Below are 17,897 nucleotides of genomic sequence, written 5' to 3' on the forward strand. Positions count from 1 at the left end.
GGCCCACTGGCCTGTAGGCATGATAGAGAGATCACCCCAATTGGAGAAGGAGGACAGCCGCCGCCCGCGCCTGCAAGCGAGACTTTGCAACTATACAAGAGCAATATAAATATATACGGCGAAAATTCAATAACACAACAGTTTCACCAAGCAGAAAGAAACGCGAGCAGTATGAAAAGACAAGGATAGAAAGGACCACAAGCAATGCAGGTCAACTCAACTTTAGAAGAGGTAATATCTGCAGCAGATGGAATGTCAGATAAAGAATTCAGGATATACATGCTTCAGATGATTTGGAGTCTCAAGGAAGACATTAGAGAGCAAAATCAGACAATGAAAGATCACTTCGACAATGAATTACATAAACAAATCCAAGAAGCAAAAGATCAACTATACAGGGAGATAGAGGTTATGAAAAACAAACAGAAATCCTAGAAATGCAGGAAGCAATAAACCAACTTAAAAACTCAAATGAGAATACTACCAGAAGAGTAGAACACTTAGAAGATAGAACATCAGACAATGAAGACAAAGTATTTCAGCTTGAAAAGAACATAGACAGCTCAGCGAGACTGTTAAGAAACCATGAGCAGAACATCTAAGAAATATGGGATAACATAGAGAGACCAAACTTAAGAGTCAGTGGGATACAGGAAGGTATAGAGGTCCAAACCAAAGGAATGAACAATCTATTCAACGAAATAATACGAGAAAATTTCCCAGACTTGAAGAATGAGACAGAATCCCAAATCCTAGAAGCCTACAGGACGCCGAATGTGCAAAATCATAAGAGATACACACCTAGACACATTTAAATGAAGATGCCCAACATACAGAATAAGGAGAGAATTTTAAAAGCTACAAGAGAAAGGAAGCAGATTACATTTAGGGGTAAACCAAACAGGATAACAGCTGATCTTTCAACACAGACTCTGAAAGCTAGAAGATCCTGGAATAACATATTTCAAACGCTGAAAGAAAATGGGTTCCAACCAAGAATTGTGTATCCAGCGAAATTAAGCTTCAGGATGGAAGATGAAATTAAAGCCTTCCACGATAAACAAAAGTTAAAAGAATTTGCAGCTAGAAAACCATCTCTTCAAAACATCCTCGGCAAAACATTAAAGGAAGAGGAAATGGAAAATAACAATGAAAACCAACAGTGGGAGGTAGTACAGTAAAGGGAAAAAATAATCAAAAAGGAAAAGCAAACCATGTTAAGTAACATAAATAAACAAATATGGCTGGAAGAACAATCTGTATCTCAATAATAACCCTAAATGTTAATGGCTTAAACTCACCAATTAAGAGACACAGGCAAGTAGAATGGATCAAAAAAAAAAAAAAAAAAAAAGATCCAACAATATGCTGCCTTCAGGAGACACATTTGATAGGAAAAGACATACATAGACTGAAGGTGAAAGGTTGGGAAAAATCATATCACTCATATGGACTTTGGAAACAAGCAGGAGTGTCCATACTCATATCAAATAAAATAGATTACAAGCCAAAGTTAATCAAAAGAGATAAAAAGGGACACTACATACTGCTCAAGGGAACCATACACCAACAAGACATAACAATCATAAATATATATGCTCTAAACAATAGTGCAGCTATGTTTATCAAACAAACTCTTCTCAAGTTCAAGAGTCCAATAGACCACCATACAATAATTATGGGAGACTTCAACACACCACTCTCACCACTGGACAGATCTGCCAAACAAAAGTTAAATAAAGAAACTATAGAACTCAATAATACAATTAATAACCTAGACTTAATTGACATATATAGAATATACCACCCAACATCAAGCAGTTACACTTTTTTCTCAGCAGCACATGGATCCTTCTCAAAAATAGATCATATATTATGTCACAGGACAACTCTTAGACATTATAAAGGAGTAGAGAAAATACCATGCATCTTATCTGATCATAATGGAATGAAACTGGAAATCACTGATAAAAGAAGGAAGGAAAAATTATGCATCACTTGGAAAATGAATGATAGGTTACTGAATGATCAATGGGTTATAGAAGACATCAAGGAGGAAATTAGAAAATTCTTAGAGATAAATGAAAACACAGACACAACATATCGGAATCTATGGGACACAATGAAAGCAGTTCTAAGAGGAAAATTCATTGCTTGGATTTCATTCCTTAAAAAAAGAAAAAACCAACAAATAAATGATCTCATACTTCATCTCAAAATCCTAGAAAAAAAAGAGCAAAACAACAGCAAAAGAAGTAGAAGGCAAGAAATAATTTAAATCAGAGCTGCAAAAGAAACAATTGAAAAAATTGACAAAACTAAAAGTTGGTTCTTTGAAAAAATAAATAAGATTGACAGACCCTTAGCCATGCTAACAAAGAGAAAAAGAGAGAGAACTCAAATTACTAGCATACGGGATAAAAAAGGCAATATCACAACAGACACTTCAGAAATACAGAAGATAATTAGAAATTATTTTGAATCCTTATACTCCGATAAAATAGAAGATAGTGAAGGCATCAATAAATTTCTTAAGTCATATAATCTGCCCAGATTGAGTCAGGAGGATATAGACAACCTAAACAGACCAATATCAATGGAGGAAATAGAAGAAGCTATCAAAAGCCTACCAATTAAGAAAAGCCCAGGACCGGATGGGTACACAGCAGAGTTTTACAAAACCTTTAAAGAAGAACTCATACCAATATTTTCAAGCTATTCCAGGAAATAGAAAAAGAGGAAGAACTTCCAAATTCATTCTACGAGGACAACATCACCCTGATTCCTAAACCAGACAAAGACACTTCAAAGAAAGAAAACTACAGACCAATTACTCTAATGAACCTAGATGCAAAAATCCTCAATAAAACTCTGGCGAATAGGATACAAAAACATATCAAAAAAATTTGTGCTCCATGATGAAGTAGGATTCATCCCTGGGATGCAAGGCTGGTTCAATATACGGAAATCAATAAATGTTATTCACCACATCAATAGACTTAAATATAAGAACCATATGATCATCTCAATAGATGCAGAAAAAGAATTCAACAAAGTACAGCATCCCTTTATGTTCAAAACTCTAGAAAAACTAGGGATAACAGGAACATACCTCAATATTGTAAAAGTTATCTATGCTAAGCCTCAGGCTAGCATCATTCTGAACGAAGGAAAATTGAAGGCATTCCCCCTAAAATCTGGAACAAGACAGGGATGCCCTCTCTCACCACTTCTGTTCAACATAGTTCTCGAAACACTGGCCAGAGCAATTAGACAGATGAAAGAAATTAAAGGCATAAAAATAGGAAAAGAAGAACTTAAATTATCACTATTTGCAGATGACATGTTTCTATACCTAGCAGACCCCAAAGGGTCTATAAAGAAACTATTACAGGTAATAAATGAATTCAGCAAAGTGGCAGGATATAAAATCAACACACATAAATCAAAGGCATTCCTGTATATCAGCGACAAATCCTCTGAAATGGAAATGAGGACCACCACTCCATTCACAATATCCTCAAAAAAAATAAAATAAAATACTTGGGAATCAACCTAACAAAAGAAGTGAAAGACTTATACAATGAAAACTACAGAACCCTAAAGAGAGAAATAGAAGAAGATCTTAGAAGATGAAAAAATATACCCTGTTAATGGATAGGCAGAACTAACATCATCAAAATGACGATATTATCAAAAGTTCTCTATAGGTTTAATGCAATGCCAATCAAAATTCCAACAGCATTTCTTGTAGAAATAGAGAAAGCAATCATGAAATTCATATGGAAAAATAAAAGACCCAGAATAGCAAAAACAATGCTAAGTGGGAAGTGTGAATCAGAAGGTATAGCGATACCAGACTTCAAACTATACTACAGAGCCATAGTAACAAAAAAAGCATGGTACTGTTACCAAAACAGGCGGGTGGACCAATGGTACAGAATAGAGGACACAGAAACCAATCCACAAAACTACAACTATCTTATATTTGATAAAGGGGCTAAAAGCATGCAATGGAGGAAGGATAGCATCTTCAACAAATGGTGCTGGGAAAACTGGAAATACATATGCAACAAAATGAAACGGAATCCCTTTCTCTCACCCTGCACAAAAGTTAACTCAAAATGGATCAAGGAGCTTGATATCAAATCAGAGACAAGGCGTCTGATAGAAGAAAAAGTTATCTATGATCTACATACTGTGGAGTCGGGCTTCAAATTCCTCAATAGGACACCCATAGCACAAGAGTTAATAACTAGAATCAACAAATGGGACTTACTCAAACTAAAAAGTTTTTTCTCAGCAAAAGAAACAATAGGAGGTAAATAGGGAGCCTACATCATGGGAACAAATCTTTACTCCTCACACTTCAGATAGAGCCCTAATATCCAGAGTATACAAAGAACTCAAAAAATTAAACAATAAGAAAACAAATAACCCAATCAACAAATGGGCCAAGGACCTGAACAGACACTTCTCAGAGGAGGACATATAATCAATCAACAAGTACATGAAAAAATGCTCACCATCTCTAGCAGTCAGAGAAATGCAAATCAAAGCCACCCTAAGATACCATCTCACTCCAGTAAGATTGGCAGCCATTAGGAAGTCAAACAACAACAAGTGCTGTCGAGGATGTGGGGAAAAGGGTACACTTGTACATTGCTGGTGGGACTGCAAATTGGTGCGACCAACTTGGAAAGCAGTATGGAGATTTCTTGGAAAGCTGGGAATGGAACCACCATTTGAAATCTGATTATGGATTTTCTGCAAAAATAGCTTTGTCAGTTCCTGCTAACTATGGGTTAAAAACCCCTTCCCATGTTAACAATATACCACTCACACTTTTGACTTATCTGCCTTGATTGCCTCTGTAACCACATCATGGGTTCCTGAAAGTCTACTCACATGCTTCCACTCACAGCCTCCTGAAATAAGTGCATTCTTTCTGTGCTTTCTTACTTTAGTGTGAACTCACCTGGACTGTGATGTCATTTCTCTATTTCTCTTCCTTGCAAATGCTCACTCATGCTTGAGGTTTCCACTAGCTTATGAACTCAGTGAAGTTTTCCCATATGAACAAGTCCTTTCTGGTGTCCTTTGCTGTTCTATAGAGTTTTTGTTAACTCTGTAATGTTATGATCACATGTTTATTTATTTATCTCTACTGGTTGGCTGTGAGATAGAAATTATGTGTTTTTTCATTTTTTATTTCCAGTGCAGTGATGAACTGTAATAAGCTCTGTTAAATAAATAAGTAAGTGAATAAATTATTATATTTTTGTCCAGGAATAATTGGAAGATATCCTTGGGCTCTTGCTAATGTCTATTCTCCTAAGATAAATTAGAAATTTTTCATTTAATGGGCTCATAGAAATAGATGAGCTAGCTTTGTGAATATTACCACTTTGCTTTTTTAACTGTTATTTTCTCTTTGAAATTTGGAAATTATTTTAATATTGTTAACATTTGCCTCCTGTACTCACTTTCAGAAAAGTTGAGACAATCTTCAATGAAAAAAAAAAAAAACAACTAAGACAAAACTTTGAGGTAACCCAGAAATAATTAATTGGATGAGCCATCAGCTTGATTTCTGTATAAAGCACAATTTACTTGAAGGGAAGAATGGGTAAATGTCGATAAAATAAAAAATGTGTATGACATAGCATATTATCTTTGGAAACTTCAGAATTTGACAGAATACCAAATTTAGTAATAGGTAGAATAGCAAGCATTTTAATTAACACTGTTTCAGAGCATACTAGCTCTCCACACATGTTTGGAATGATCCAAATTAGAGTTTTCATCTCTTTAAGGCTTTAATCTTTTTTCCAAAATGATAAGACTTTTTACAGAGGTAATATTTAGATAACTTATTGCTATTTGATATTTCAAAGTATCGTAGATAAAGACAGATTTTCCCAAAAGGTAAAGGATAGAGTCACATGGCAGAGAAATTTTAAATAAAAAAGTACTATGAAAGGTTATTATTAAGTCCTGGTTTGCCCTGGAGTTCCAGTTTATCCTTATTGTGTCAGTGTACTTATTAATAGCATACCATATAATTCTCAGAACTATCCTGGTTTGAACAATAAATCATATTGTCACCCTATCAATGAGAATAAAAGAAAAATGGGTGTGATGAGATCATAATAAATCTGTGGATGTGTTAAAAAGATACTTAGACATCATAACACCTGACCTTGATTCCTAAGGACTAATGTTTAAAATACTAAAGGAAGCTTTACCTACATATCTCATTTATGCATTTTGGTAATGTGCTTAACACTGAAGATAAACCTTTCTTGACCTTTCCAAATAATGAATTTTTGAATCTATTACTATAGTTTATAACTTCATCCAGGAAGATCCCTATTTCAAATTAAAACAATGTCTGAAATAGATTATTTATTAATGTAAATCATTGTCTAAACTCATCTCATAGTCTTAGAACTATGATTACATAAAACAATGTCTGAAATAAATTAAATTAAAACAATGTCTGAAATAGATTATTTATTAATGTAAATCATTGTCTAAACTCATCTCATATTCTTAGAACTATGATTACATTCTGATGATATCTGATTGATAGCTTGGTGAAAAATAGTCTTGATCAGTAATAAACAGGTGAGTCTATTGTGATATGACCTGACCTTCGTTTGCAGATTGCACTGTCATTGCTACAGATGAAGGTAAGGGAGAATTTGTGTAGGAATCCATAAATGTGCTTTTGTGACATTCTGAAGGATTTTTAAAATCAACTAATATTTCAAATAACTAACCATCCATTTTATAAAGTTTGCATCTCAAAGACTGATTATTCCTTTCAAAGTTGCAGACTATAAGAACACAAAGCTGTTTCTTTTTTTTAAATCTAATTATTCAGGGAGGACCTTGATATATAGGTGTTCAATAACAAAAATCATAATATGAAATTATATACCAATGAACTGACTACTTATATAATTATTGTGCAAATAGTCAAGTACATTTAAATTTAATGATTAATTGCTTTGGTAAAAATATTTTTGTAAATAAAATTTTGCAAGATTTACAAAAGAATGATTACAGGCTAGGCATTCAGAAGTGTTCGGTTTTCAAAGATTTGAGAGGCTCTCGAGAAAAGTGGGAAAATTCTTGAAAAAGTTTTTCCAAGAATAGCTCTTAATAAGTTCGCATATGCAAGTCGAATGTGAGATGAAGGATACTGTATTGCCCTTAATATAATTTTGCTTAAAACCTGCCCAGCACAAACCAGCAATTGGCTCATTTTTATGCATATATATTTTATTGTATATTTAAGAACTATTGTGTCATTCATTTAAAGTCTAAATTTTTTTCTAAAATGAATGGTAATGCATGTATTTTAATATTTTTTATTTATTTTCAAAATTAAAAGTCTTCTGTAGTCTTAAGTGAATTCAATTTAAATGTTTTTTTCTCATTGCAAATTATCTTTCAGTGTCAAGTGTGTCCTATAATTGTATAATTCAATGCCTGAGTATATAATAACTAAATATATACCTAGAAATAGATTTTTATATAAATTTGCAATAGTTCAGGAAAAAGGTTACATAAATTCAGTTATACATATACAAGTACAATAAAATTGAGTATATGCTAAAAATATTTAATGTAAGGGTGAAAATTTTAGAAGATTGAGAAAGACATTTTGACCATCAATGATAAGAAAGTATGAAATTTGAGATAGAAGACCCACTATTCTTAAAATTTTGTATTTATTTAAATAGGCCAACTGTTCTAATGTGCTTTCCTTGAACTTTCATATTTAATTTTCTTCTTGGTTCTTTTGAAGAGTATTCCATAATACTTTACTTTCTGTAGTGATTTCCATGAAATCGTATCTGACTTAAATCTATTTTTTTTTTTTACATTCCATTACATTGATGACTACTTGCTAACCACATTATTAAGGCCATAAACCTGGAGCATAATGTGCATTCTCAAATTTGTTGCTATTTCCAGAATTTTATTGCCAACACTACTTTACTTCATCTATCTTGTAATATTCAGTGATTGCTGAGGAAGAAACTTTGTGATAGAATAAGAAAAAATTGAATTTATCATTTTAAGACAAATTCCATTAAAACCTATGTAATCTCAAAAATTTTTAACCTCTGTGAATATCAATTTCTACCATATAAAGTAGGAAGACTGAAAGTGGTTATTGTTTTCCATCTCTAAGATTTTATGTACATCATTAAAATTATAATCATCATAAAAAATACTAAGACCAGTTGTGAACACTACTATATGCAGTAGGTAATACTGTATACAGTTTTTTCTCTTATAATAGAAATACAAACTTGTTTTGAATGTTTGAATAATAAATGGAAAGCATCTAATTTTAAAATTTGTTTTATAATGTCTACTCTATTTATAATCTCTTTTGAAATCTTGTCAGGCAAATTTCTGTTTTCATATAATAATATTTGTAAAGAAATGGAATATCACATGAGTTTACTAGGAAGAATTAGATCTGAATCTCATTTAGCATTCTTGCTAATGCTGATTTCAATGGCCACAGCTACATTTTCTGGAAGATATTTTCATTGGTATCAGAAACTATACATTGGATATTTCCAAAATATTTGTATATAAATATCTCAATCTTAAAAATTCTTATTCCATGAAATTTGGTAGCAGTTTTCATGGTATGTCATTAGGATACAAAAATTAAAAGACACTTTTTAAAATATTTATTCCATTAAATACATACTGACAATCCTGTCTGTACCTATCCTATTTAATTTCTAATAAGTAGGTTTCCTACTAATGTATAACCATTTTTGGGTGAAGATTTAGTAATGAAGAAAAAGTACATATTATTAATTATATAAAAGTTTGATCATTTCTGCTTTGTCTTTTCACCTAAACATGACATCTTGAAAATTACTTGTCTGTTCATATAGATTCATCACTAAAATATTAAAGATTCAAAGATGAGTAAAGCATAATTTTCTCAAGATTTCTAGTGAGAATGATATACTAACTAGAAATAAACTAAACAAAATACTCATAAACAAAACAAAATAAATAATCTTTATTTTTGAGGTGATATCTCACTACTTTGCCAGCAGGTTTCACATTCCTAGACTCCAGTGATCCTCCCAACTCAGTCTTTCAAAGTAGCTGGAAATACAGACATATACCACAGTGCCCAGTTAATAAAACATTAAAACTGACTTATTGAAGATGTGCTAAAATGCTAAAAGAAAAAGTTCACATACTTTCCTATAAAAATCAGGCCAAGATTTATAGAGCAGGTGATATTTGGTCTAGATAGAAAAGTAGGGATTAAATTGGAAGAAAAGTTTGTTAAATATGGCAGGCAGGGCTGAGGATGTGGCTCAAGCGGTAGCGCGCTCGCCTGGCATGCGTGCCGCCCGGGTTCGATCCTCAGCACCACATACAAACAAAGATGTTGTGTCCGCCGATAACTAAAAAATAAATATTAAAATTCTCTCTCTCTCTCCCTCTCTCTTTAAAAAAAAAAAAACAAGAAAAAAAAAAAACATGTAAGGCAGCGTAAAACTCATGTACAAAAGGTCTAGACTAAATAACTGCAGAGTAGATGTATGGTAAGTACCTCACACAAAGTAGCTATTCCAACATGTTTGTTGAATTTTGCTAAACAGAAATAAGACAACAGATTTTGAGTACTTCTGCATGTTCGACTAGGAGAACAGTAGGGGAAAGAAAAACAGGTTATGAGGTTTAAAAAGTAGAATGGAGTAGTTTGAGAAGTTCACTATATAAGTGTAGATCTACTTTTGGCTCTCTAATTAATGTTCCATTGGTCTACATATCTTTCTTTATGCACATACCATTCTATTTGTTATGGCTTAGATACGAGGGGTCCCTCAAAAGTTCAAGTGTGAAAAAATGCAAGAATATTCAGAGGTGAAATGATTAGATTATGAGAGGTATGAACTAATTAGGGGATTGATCACCTGGGGATAAAGATTAAATGGATAGAAACTATAGGTAGGTAGGGTGTGGCTAGAAGAAGTAAGTCATTGGGGTTGTGACTGTGGTGTTTATATTTTGTCCTTGGGGAGCAGAGCTGCCTTTGCTTCCTTGTTGCCAGATCCTGAGGTGCTTTCCCCTACCACACTCTTCAGCCATGATGCTGTGTTTCACCTTGCTGTTGGCTGACCATGGACTGAAACTCTGAAATCTTGAGTTCAAATAATTACTCTCCTTTAAGTAGTTCTTGTCAGGTATTTTGATCATAGCAATACAAAGCTGTCTAAAACACTATTTTAATAATGGAAAAAAAGCAAAAATAGGGGAATGACATCAAACTTAAAACCTGTTGTTCAGGAAACAATCAATATAGAGAAAAGATAACCTATGGAATATGAGAAAATATTTGCAAACCATGTATCTGATAAAGGATTAAGATCCAAAATATCTAAGGAACTCTTATGGCTCAACAGGAAAACAAACAAATGGGCAAAGGAATTGAATAGACTTTGCACCAAAGAAGACACATAAATAGCCAGTAAGTATATATTAAAAAAAAATTCAACATCACTGATCATCAGATAATGCAAATCTGAATCAGAATGAGATCATCTCACGCCTGTTAGGATGACCATTATTAAAACACACACACACACACAAGATAGGTCTTGTGCAAAATTGTGGATTTAGTGAGCTTTTTCCCTGCTATGACTAAAACATAGGACCCAAACAATTGAAGAATGTGGTGGAGGGAAGCTGCTCACAAGATAATCAGGAAGCAAAGAGAGAGAGATTGCCACTTGCCAAATACAAATGTAAACTCCAAAGCCATGACCCCAATGACCTACCTCCTCCAGCCACACCACACCTGCCTCCAGTTATCACTCAGTTAATCCCTATCAGGGATTAATTCACTGATTGAGTTAAGATTCTCACAACCCAATCATTTCTCCTCTGAACCTTCTTGAATTCTCTCACATGTGAGCTTTTGGGGGATGCCTCACATCCAAACCATAACAATAATATATCCACTAGGAAAAACAATACAGAGTTTCCTCAAGAAATTTCCATATAGTTCAGCAATCCCATGTCTGAATATTCATCTAAAAGAATTGAAATTAAGAATTTAAAGATACAATGCACTCTTTAAAATGTGAATAATTATGATTCTCAGAAGAAAAAAAAGTCAGATGACACATTTTTGATGCTGAACAGTTTCAGATAACAGAATAGGCTGCATTATACCACTTATTTTCCCACCTCTACCCCCTCCACACTCACTCCTACACCAGAGATAGAGTTGATTCAGTGGGACCCAGATTTCTGGCAAAATTGCAGCATTATTCACGAGAACCCAGATGTAGAAACATCTTAAAATCCATCACAGATGAATGATAAAGAGAATGTGATACATACATATAATGGAATGTTATTCATTTTTAAAAGAAAGAAATATTGCCATATGTGACAATAAAGAATGGATCTTGAGAATGCTGTAGTAAGTGAAATAACCTAGTCCCAGGAGGATAAATCCTACATAATTCCACATATATGAAGTATCTAAAATAGTCAAACTCATCGAAACAGAAAAAGGAATGTGATTTCCAGGGGCTGAGGGCAGAGGGAAATTGGGAGTTGTTATTCACTGATTATAAAACAGTTTTTATGCAACATGACTAAGTTCTTACAGATTCATTTTACAGCACTGCTCTTATTTGTAATAATACTATACTGTACTGTCTTCATACATTTTGGCTGCTCAAACAAAATACCATAAACCATGTAGCTCATAAACAACAGAAATTTATTCTTACAATTTTTAAGGCTGGGAAGCGCAAAATCAAGTTGAATTCAGTGTCTGGAAGAGGTCTACTTTTGATTTATAGTGCCTTCTTGCTGTGTCTTCCCATGGTAGAAGGGGCTAATGAGTTCCTTTTCATCCCACTTTTTAATTAAAAAAATACACACACACACACACACACACACACACACACACACACTCACGCCTCTTTATTTTAATTTACACATAGTAGTTGAACATATTTAGGAAGTACAGTGTAACATTTCAATATATGATCCCAGTATGTAATAACTACATCAGGTTATTGGTATATCTATCACCTCAAGTATTTTTCATTTCTTTGTTTTTGAAACACTCAAAATCCTTTCCAGTATTTAAAAATATTTAATTAGTTGTTGTAAACCACAATTAGCCTGCTGTGCTATAGAGCATTAGAATTCATCCTCTAACTTCACTGCACCACTTACCTATTAGCTATTCTCTCTCCACCCTGTACCCCCACACTCTTCTTTGGCTCTGGTATCCACTATTTTATTCTTTAATTCTTTAAGATCAACTTTTCCACTTCTATCTACAAAAGAGAATGTGCCTTATTTTTCTGTGCTTCTGTGTTTCTTTTATAAAGGCACTGATCCCATTCCAGGGCTCTATCCTCATGACCTAATCATTCTCAAAGGCCCCTCCTCCTAATTTCCTCATCTTGGGAGTTAGGAATTCTAGATAGGAAAGAGGGGTGGGAGGGAAAGGGAGGAGGCAGAGGATTAGCAAGGATGGTGGAACATGATAGACGTCATTATCCAAAGTACCTGTATGAAGACATGAATAGATGTGAACATACTTTATATACAAACAGAGGTATGAAAAATTGTTCTATATGTGTTATAAGAATTGTGATGCGATTCTGCCCCGGTGAAGCTCTTCAGCCTGAACATTTTTCCTGTCTCCTTTTCTCCACGCGAGGGGGTGCGCGAACCCCCAGTCGTGGCTGCGTGGTTAGCACTTCTTCTGGTCTCTTGGCCCCCTCACGATGGCGGGCATCCTGTTTGAGGATATTTTCGATGTGAAAGACATTGACCCGGAGGGTAAAAAGTTTGACCGAGTATCTCGACTGCATTGTGAGAGTGAATCTTTCAAGATGGACCTCATTTTAGATGTAAACATTCAAATTTACCCTGTAGACTTGGGTGACAAGTTCCGATTGGTTATAGCTAGTACCTTGTATGAAGATGGTACCCTGGATGATGGTGAATACAACCCCACAGATGACAGGCCTTCCAGGGCTGACCAGTTTGAGTATGTAATGTATGGGAAGGTATACAGGATTGAGGGGGATGAAACGTCTACTGAAGCAGCAACACGCCTGTAAGTTCCGAAGTCTGGTGGGAATCCTTTTCCTTCCTCCCTGACTAAGAAGTTGGGCCATGCTCTTGCTTCCTGTGTTGGGCCCCTCTCCTCAAAACGCCTCAAACTTACTTAGAACCTAAGTATAGCTGTTCCTGGTACAGTTTCCAGTCTAAAGTATTGGCTGCCCACTTTGCCCTTTGTCAGGATCTCAAGGCCCAGTGGTTCCAAAACTTAATCCTGCTGTGTGAAGTGCCAAGAAGAGTGGCTTCCCCAGGAACAACATGCAGTATTAAGGATTAAACTGCTAGGCTTTTTTGTTGTTGTTTATTTGTGCATGTGTGCTTTGCTACTTTGTAACCCAATCCCTGATTCTTTGGTTTCCCTGCTTATTTTTTTCTTTAAAATTGTATTAAAACAATATGTGATCTTTGTAAGCTATTTGAAGCAGAGAAGTAATGTAAAGGGGGAAAAGTTACCTATAATTTTATACCCAGGAGGAACCTTTTACATAAACATTTTTGAATGGTCTTTTTTTAAGTCTATTTTTTTCTTTGAGATCATGTTGTTTATTCCAATGTTTTCTTCTCTTTTTGTTTAACATATGTACACCATGTTTCCCCATGTTAGTGTAAAGCTTTTCCTAAACACTTTCAATGGCTGTATAACATTCTGGATTCATCTTATTCATTTGGCCATTCCCCTAATTTTGTGCATGTTAGTGTTTTCCTCCTTTGCTAGTATAAACAACAGTGCTTTGCATGTAAAAACAAAAAAACAAACAAAAAAAAAAAAGAATTGTGATGTATTCTGCTGTCATGTATTTAAAAAAATAAAACCAATAAAAAAAGAAAGTTCAGATTAGATAGCATACCTTAAGAAACCGATAGAAGTTGTTTTTGCCTACCATTTGATAATGTTAGACACTAGATATGTTATGAGAAAAAGTTATTTCAAAATCAGATAAAAACAAAATTTTTTGATTTTACTATGCCAAAATTCATGAAATAAAAACCCACATTCTAAGGGTTAAAAAAATAATTGGTACTATGGCTGGACCTGATCATAAAGGATATTAATTGGTATTTTATTATCATTTATCCTCTTTTACATAACTTACTTAATTGCATGGAAATGAAAAGGCTAACCACTTAGTATGATTGACACAGTTTTCTTGTAGATAATGTGAACAGCAAGGCCTGTTTAACATATGTACCTGAAGATCAGGTACATGGGGTGCTCTGATCATACTTTTAGTTTACAGGTTTGGGGTTGCCACCTTAAAAATTCTTAATAATTTTGTGGATGGAATCTGACATTTTCATTTTGCAATGGGTCTCCCCAAAAGAATGCAACTGATGCCAATAGACTTAAGGCATATTCAGCACATATTCTTCAATTTGTGTGTGTGTGTTTGTGTGTTTGTGTGTCTGTGTCTGTGTGCATGTGTGCATGTATGTGTGCATATATACTTATTTTTACATGTGGTTGAAAGAGTAAAAATGTTATTGAAAATAATAGCAAACTAAATCTTAAATAGAAGAAATTAAGCTTATAAGAGAAAATAATTTAACATTATTTGTTTATATTGTAAGAGATATCAAATGAATTATACCTTAAATTCTTGTCTCTCTATATTTTTAACATGTAATATATATATATATATATATATATATATATATATATAAACATGTAATATATATATATATATATATATATATATTTATTTATTTATTACATATATAAATATAAGTAAAAATGAACAAAAATTTTTAAAGGGGGAGACCTAAAGATGTGAATTTCTCAGCCAAGTACTAGTTTTAATTAATAGAAATGTTACAGAGTTGGGGTCTTCTGGGAAACTGAGGCAGTGCAAAGATACCCCTTTGAAGCCCTGACTCTTGCAATCAAGTCTGAAAGATTTCAGAAATGTTGCTCAGAGTAACAGCAATGAGTTTATTGAAGGGATAGAAAAAGAAAAAGAAAAAGAAAAGGACAATCTCAAGGGAGAGAGTGGGTCCTCTCAGAGAGGAGAGGGACAATGTGCCTCCCCTGTACTTCTTTCATTGGTAATCCTAGAGAAGTTTCTAAAGAATCGCAACTAGATCCACTATTTCACTTTTAACAGCATGATGACATCAAACTTTCAAGTTCCCACTGCCATGACAATAATTCTATGTCACCTTGGACCATGCTGACTGGTTCTGACTGGATTTTTTTTTTTTCTAACCGGATTCTTAACCATCAATTATTAGATTTTATAATTAGGAAGAATTATCTATATCTTCCTGAGTTTCAGGATCTGTCTATGAAAAGGGTCAGAAAAGACTCCCCATTCAGGGTAACTTGGGTTCCTCTCATTAATATTATTGCAGACCTGCATTTCTCCTGCAGATACAGGAGTTTGCTGAGGATTGTGACATAGCCTGTCCACTTAAGCCACACAGGGCAGCAGGTAAATTACTTCTTGGAATACATAGCACATCGGGGTCATCACAATTGTCCCAATTTATAGAATTAGTCTCTTTCTCCTATTTTCATCACTCATACCTTTGTTCTCTAATAGAAAGACCACATTAGTCTTAATGAAGAATCATTCCTTATCATTTCTAAATAAAGCTATGTGTAAAGTCAGTTTTCATAAAAAAATAAAATAACAAATCAGTCATTTGATTAATCATTTTGTGATCATGTACATTTATATGAAAATTTCAAATCACTCTTTTGGAAATACCAGAAAATATATCATCTTAATTATTATTGTAAGTATTTTTCTTCTTTTAAATTTTAGAAAAGATAAAATTATTGAGGTTCTTCAGTAACATGAAACTTCATTTAACTTTTAAAATGTAAATCATGCTTTTAAAAATATGTTTCTTTAAAATGGAAAAATAGTCTTTACCTCAAGCTTTTTCCTCAAAGTGCTTGTGAATAAGAATTGATAATGGTCAGGTTATGGGCCCCAATTAAGGTCTTATTCAGAGGCAGAGACCACAGCAGGAGGCTAAACATTAGAAATATTAATGGGCACCAACAAGGCCTTTTTCAAATGTAAAAGACCATGTGACTCACTAGTGAGACCATTCCAGCCAACTCCTTTGTCCCAAAGAGGTGGAAAAATGTAAGGTGCAAGTGAACTGGAATGAGAGTAACAAGAAGGTTTAAAACTCAGGCTTAAAGACATAAACAATAGCCTTGATAATAATTGCTAATTTTTCAATACTTATTTAACATAGATTTTGATCAATGCTCATATCTCAAAATCAAATAATTCCTGCTATTAAGCCCCCACCTGCATTAAAGAAGTTCTACCTTTTAACTTAAAAATCCTACTTCATTTATTCTCCCTCCTGCCATCACTGCTCATGAAATTTATTCTTCAAATTTGTGAGCCAAGAACCCAGAAGGAAATTGGCAAAGTGGGGAATCTAGTCTTATCTCAAAACTCTGGTTTCATCTTGGTGACCCAAATGGGATCTTCAGAAGGATGACTGAAATGGAATAATACTCTATTACTTTGCTTTTCTTCCAAGAGTCCTACACTCCTTTTTATACATTCTGTCTCTATCAAAAACACTGGAATCCTGTCAGCCAGGTAAAAGCAGATACTGAAGCTGCCTGACTGAAGATTCCAGGGAAAGTCTTGACTACATTAACATTCATCAATCCCTCTCCGCCTCTGAAGAGAGAATGTTGGTCTGTTCTTGCTTTAGTCTTCTTTCATGGTATGTAATTCATTTGATCAAGAAATTGAGGTGTCTCTTAGTAGCACCCCCAGTCTCTTGTTGGGACTACTTTCTGGTGTGAATGAAGAGTCTCTATAGATGGCCAAAAGGCAATCCATCATTCATAAAAGCTCTGTCTGCAGTTTAATCTCCTTTCATGGCCTCTCTTCTGATGTCAGAGGGACAGTCTCACTTGGATAGCCCCTTGGATCACAGGCTGAGGTAATCTTTCAGCATGATCTGACAACTCTGAGGTAGGCCCTGTCTGTTAATATACCAGTCTGTGAGAGAGTTGCCCCCTTCTCTATATCTACCTTGCAGTAACTTCCTCCAGGAAATATGGAGCCCAGTCTCAGACCTTATCTCACTGATCCTTTTATATATTTTATTCGACTATAGGGAAAGATGATCTTATGCTTCTAGGAAGAATAGTGGGACCCCAGGTTTGGAACCCTACCACTTTCCCTGGGAACCCCTTCCCCATAGATCCCATCATTTTACTTGATGCTCTAAGATGCTTAATCCATAGCGTGCACACCACACACACACACACACACACACACACACACACACACCTACTAGTCAAATATTATCTCCTTTTCTCCGTCTTCAAGTCTCAAATATGGGGCCTGTTATAGTGGGGACATCATCCCTGGGGACTATAAATTATACTTCTTTATTTCTTCTTCTTTTTTTTTTTGTTAATACCTTTATTAAATTAATTTATTTATTTTAATGTGTTGCTGAGGATTGAACCCAAGGCCTTGCAGTGACTAGATGAGCACTCTACCACTGAGCCACAACTCCAACCTCTTTTATTTCTTTATACAACAAATAGGGCAGGACTTTGTAGGACCTAATAATGAATATGATGGCAAATGCAGACATCAGGGAAGGCTTAAAACATTTCCAGGGCATGTGGCTTTCAGGAACATGTCTCTTCCTTAATACAATGGCCAAGAAAGATATTAATCTATCTTCTCTGGGATACTCAACCCTGTGTATGGTGCCTCCATATTTGGGAGTAAACATGGTAC

General features: G+C 34.4%; 2 protein-coding genes across 4 annotated transcripts in view; one reads left to right on the top strand and one right to left on the bottom strand.

The window, feature by feature from the left end:
• Window positions 1-17,897, bottom strand: part of Csmd3 (CUB and Sushi multiple domains 3) — a 1,108,856-nt gene that overhangs the window by 468,891 nt on the left and 622,068 nt on the right. The window lies entirely within an intron of this gene.
• LOC143638089 (DNA-directed RNA polymerases I, II, and III subunit RPABC3-like) lies at window positions 12,713-13,628 on the top strand. The gene is made up of 2 exons (XM_077105584.1): window positions 12,713-13,156; window positions 13,343-13,628. The coding sequence occupies exons 1-2, from the start codon at window positions 12,822-12,824 to the stop codon at window positions 13,371-13,373; spliced, it is 366 nt and encodes a 121-aa protein (XP_076961699.1). The 5' UTR covers window positions 12,713-12,821; the 3' UTR covers window positions 13,374-13,628.

Source organism: Callospermophilus lateralis, chromosome 16, assembly GCF_048772815.1.
Source record: "Callospermophilus lateralis isolate mCalLat2 chromosome 16, mCalLat2.hap1, whole genome shotgun sequence".
Classification (NCBI taxonomy): domain Eukaryota; kingdom Metazoa; phylum Chordata; class Mammalia; order Rodentia; family Sciuridae; genus Callospermophilus; species Callospermophilus lateralis.

Bases quoted from the DNA above. Each gene is read 5' to 3' on its own strand.
- LOC143638089 (XM_077105584.1), top strand. From the start codon at position 12,822: ATGGCGGGCATCCTGTTTGAGGATATTTTCGATGTGAAAGACATTGAC. The intron at 13,157-13,342 runs GTAAGTTCCGAA...GCCCTTTGTCAG, and splicing joins ACTGAAGCAGCAACACGCCT to GATCTCAAGGCCCAGTGGTT.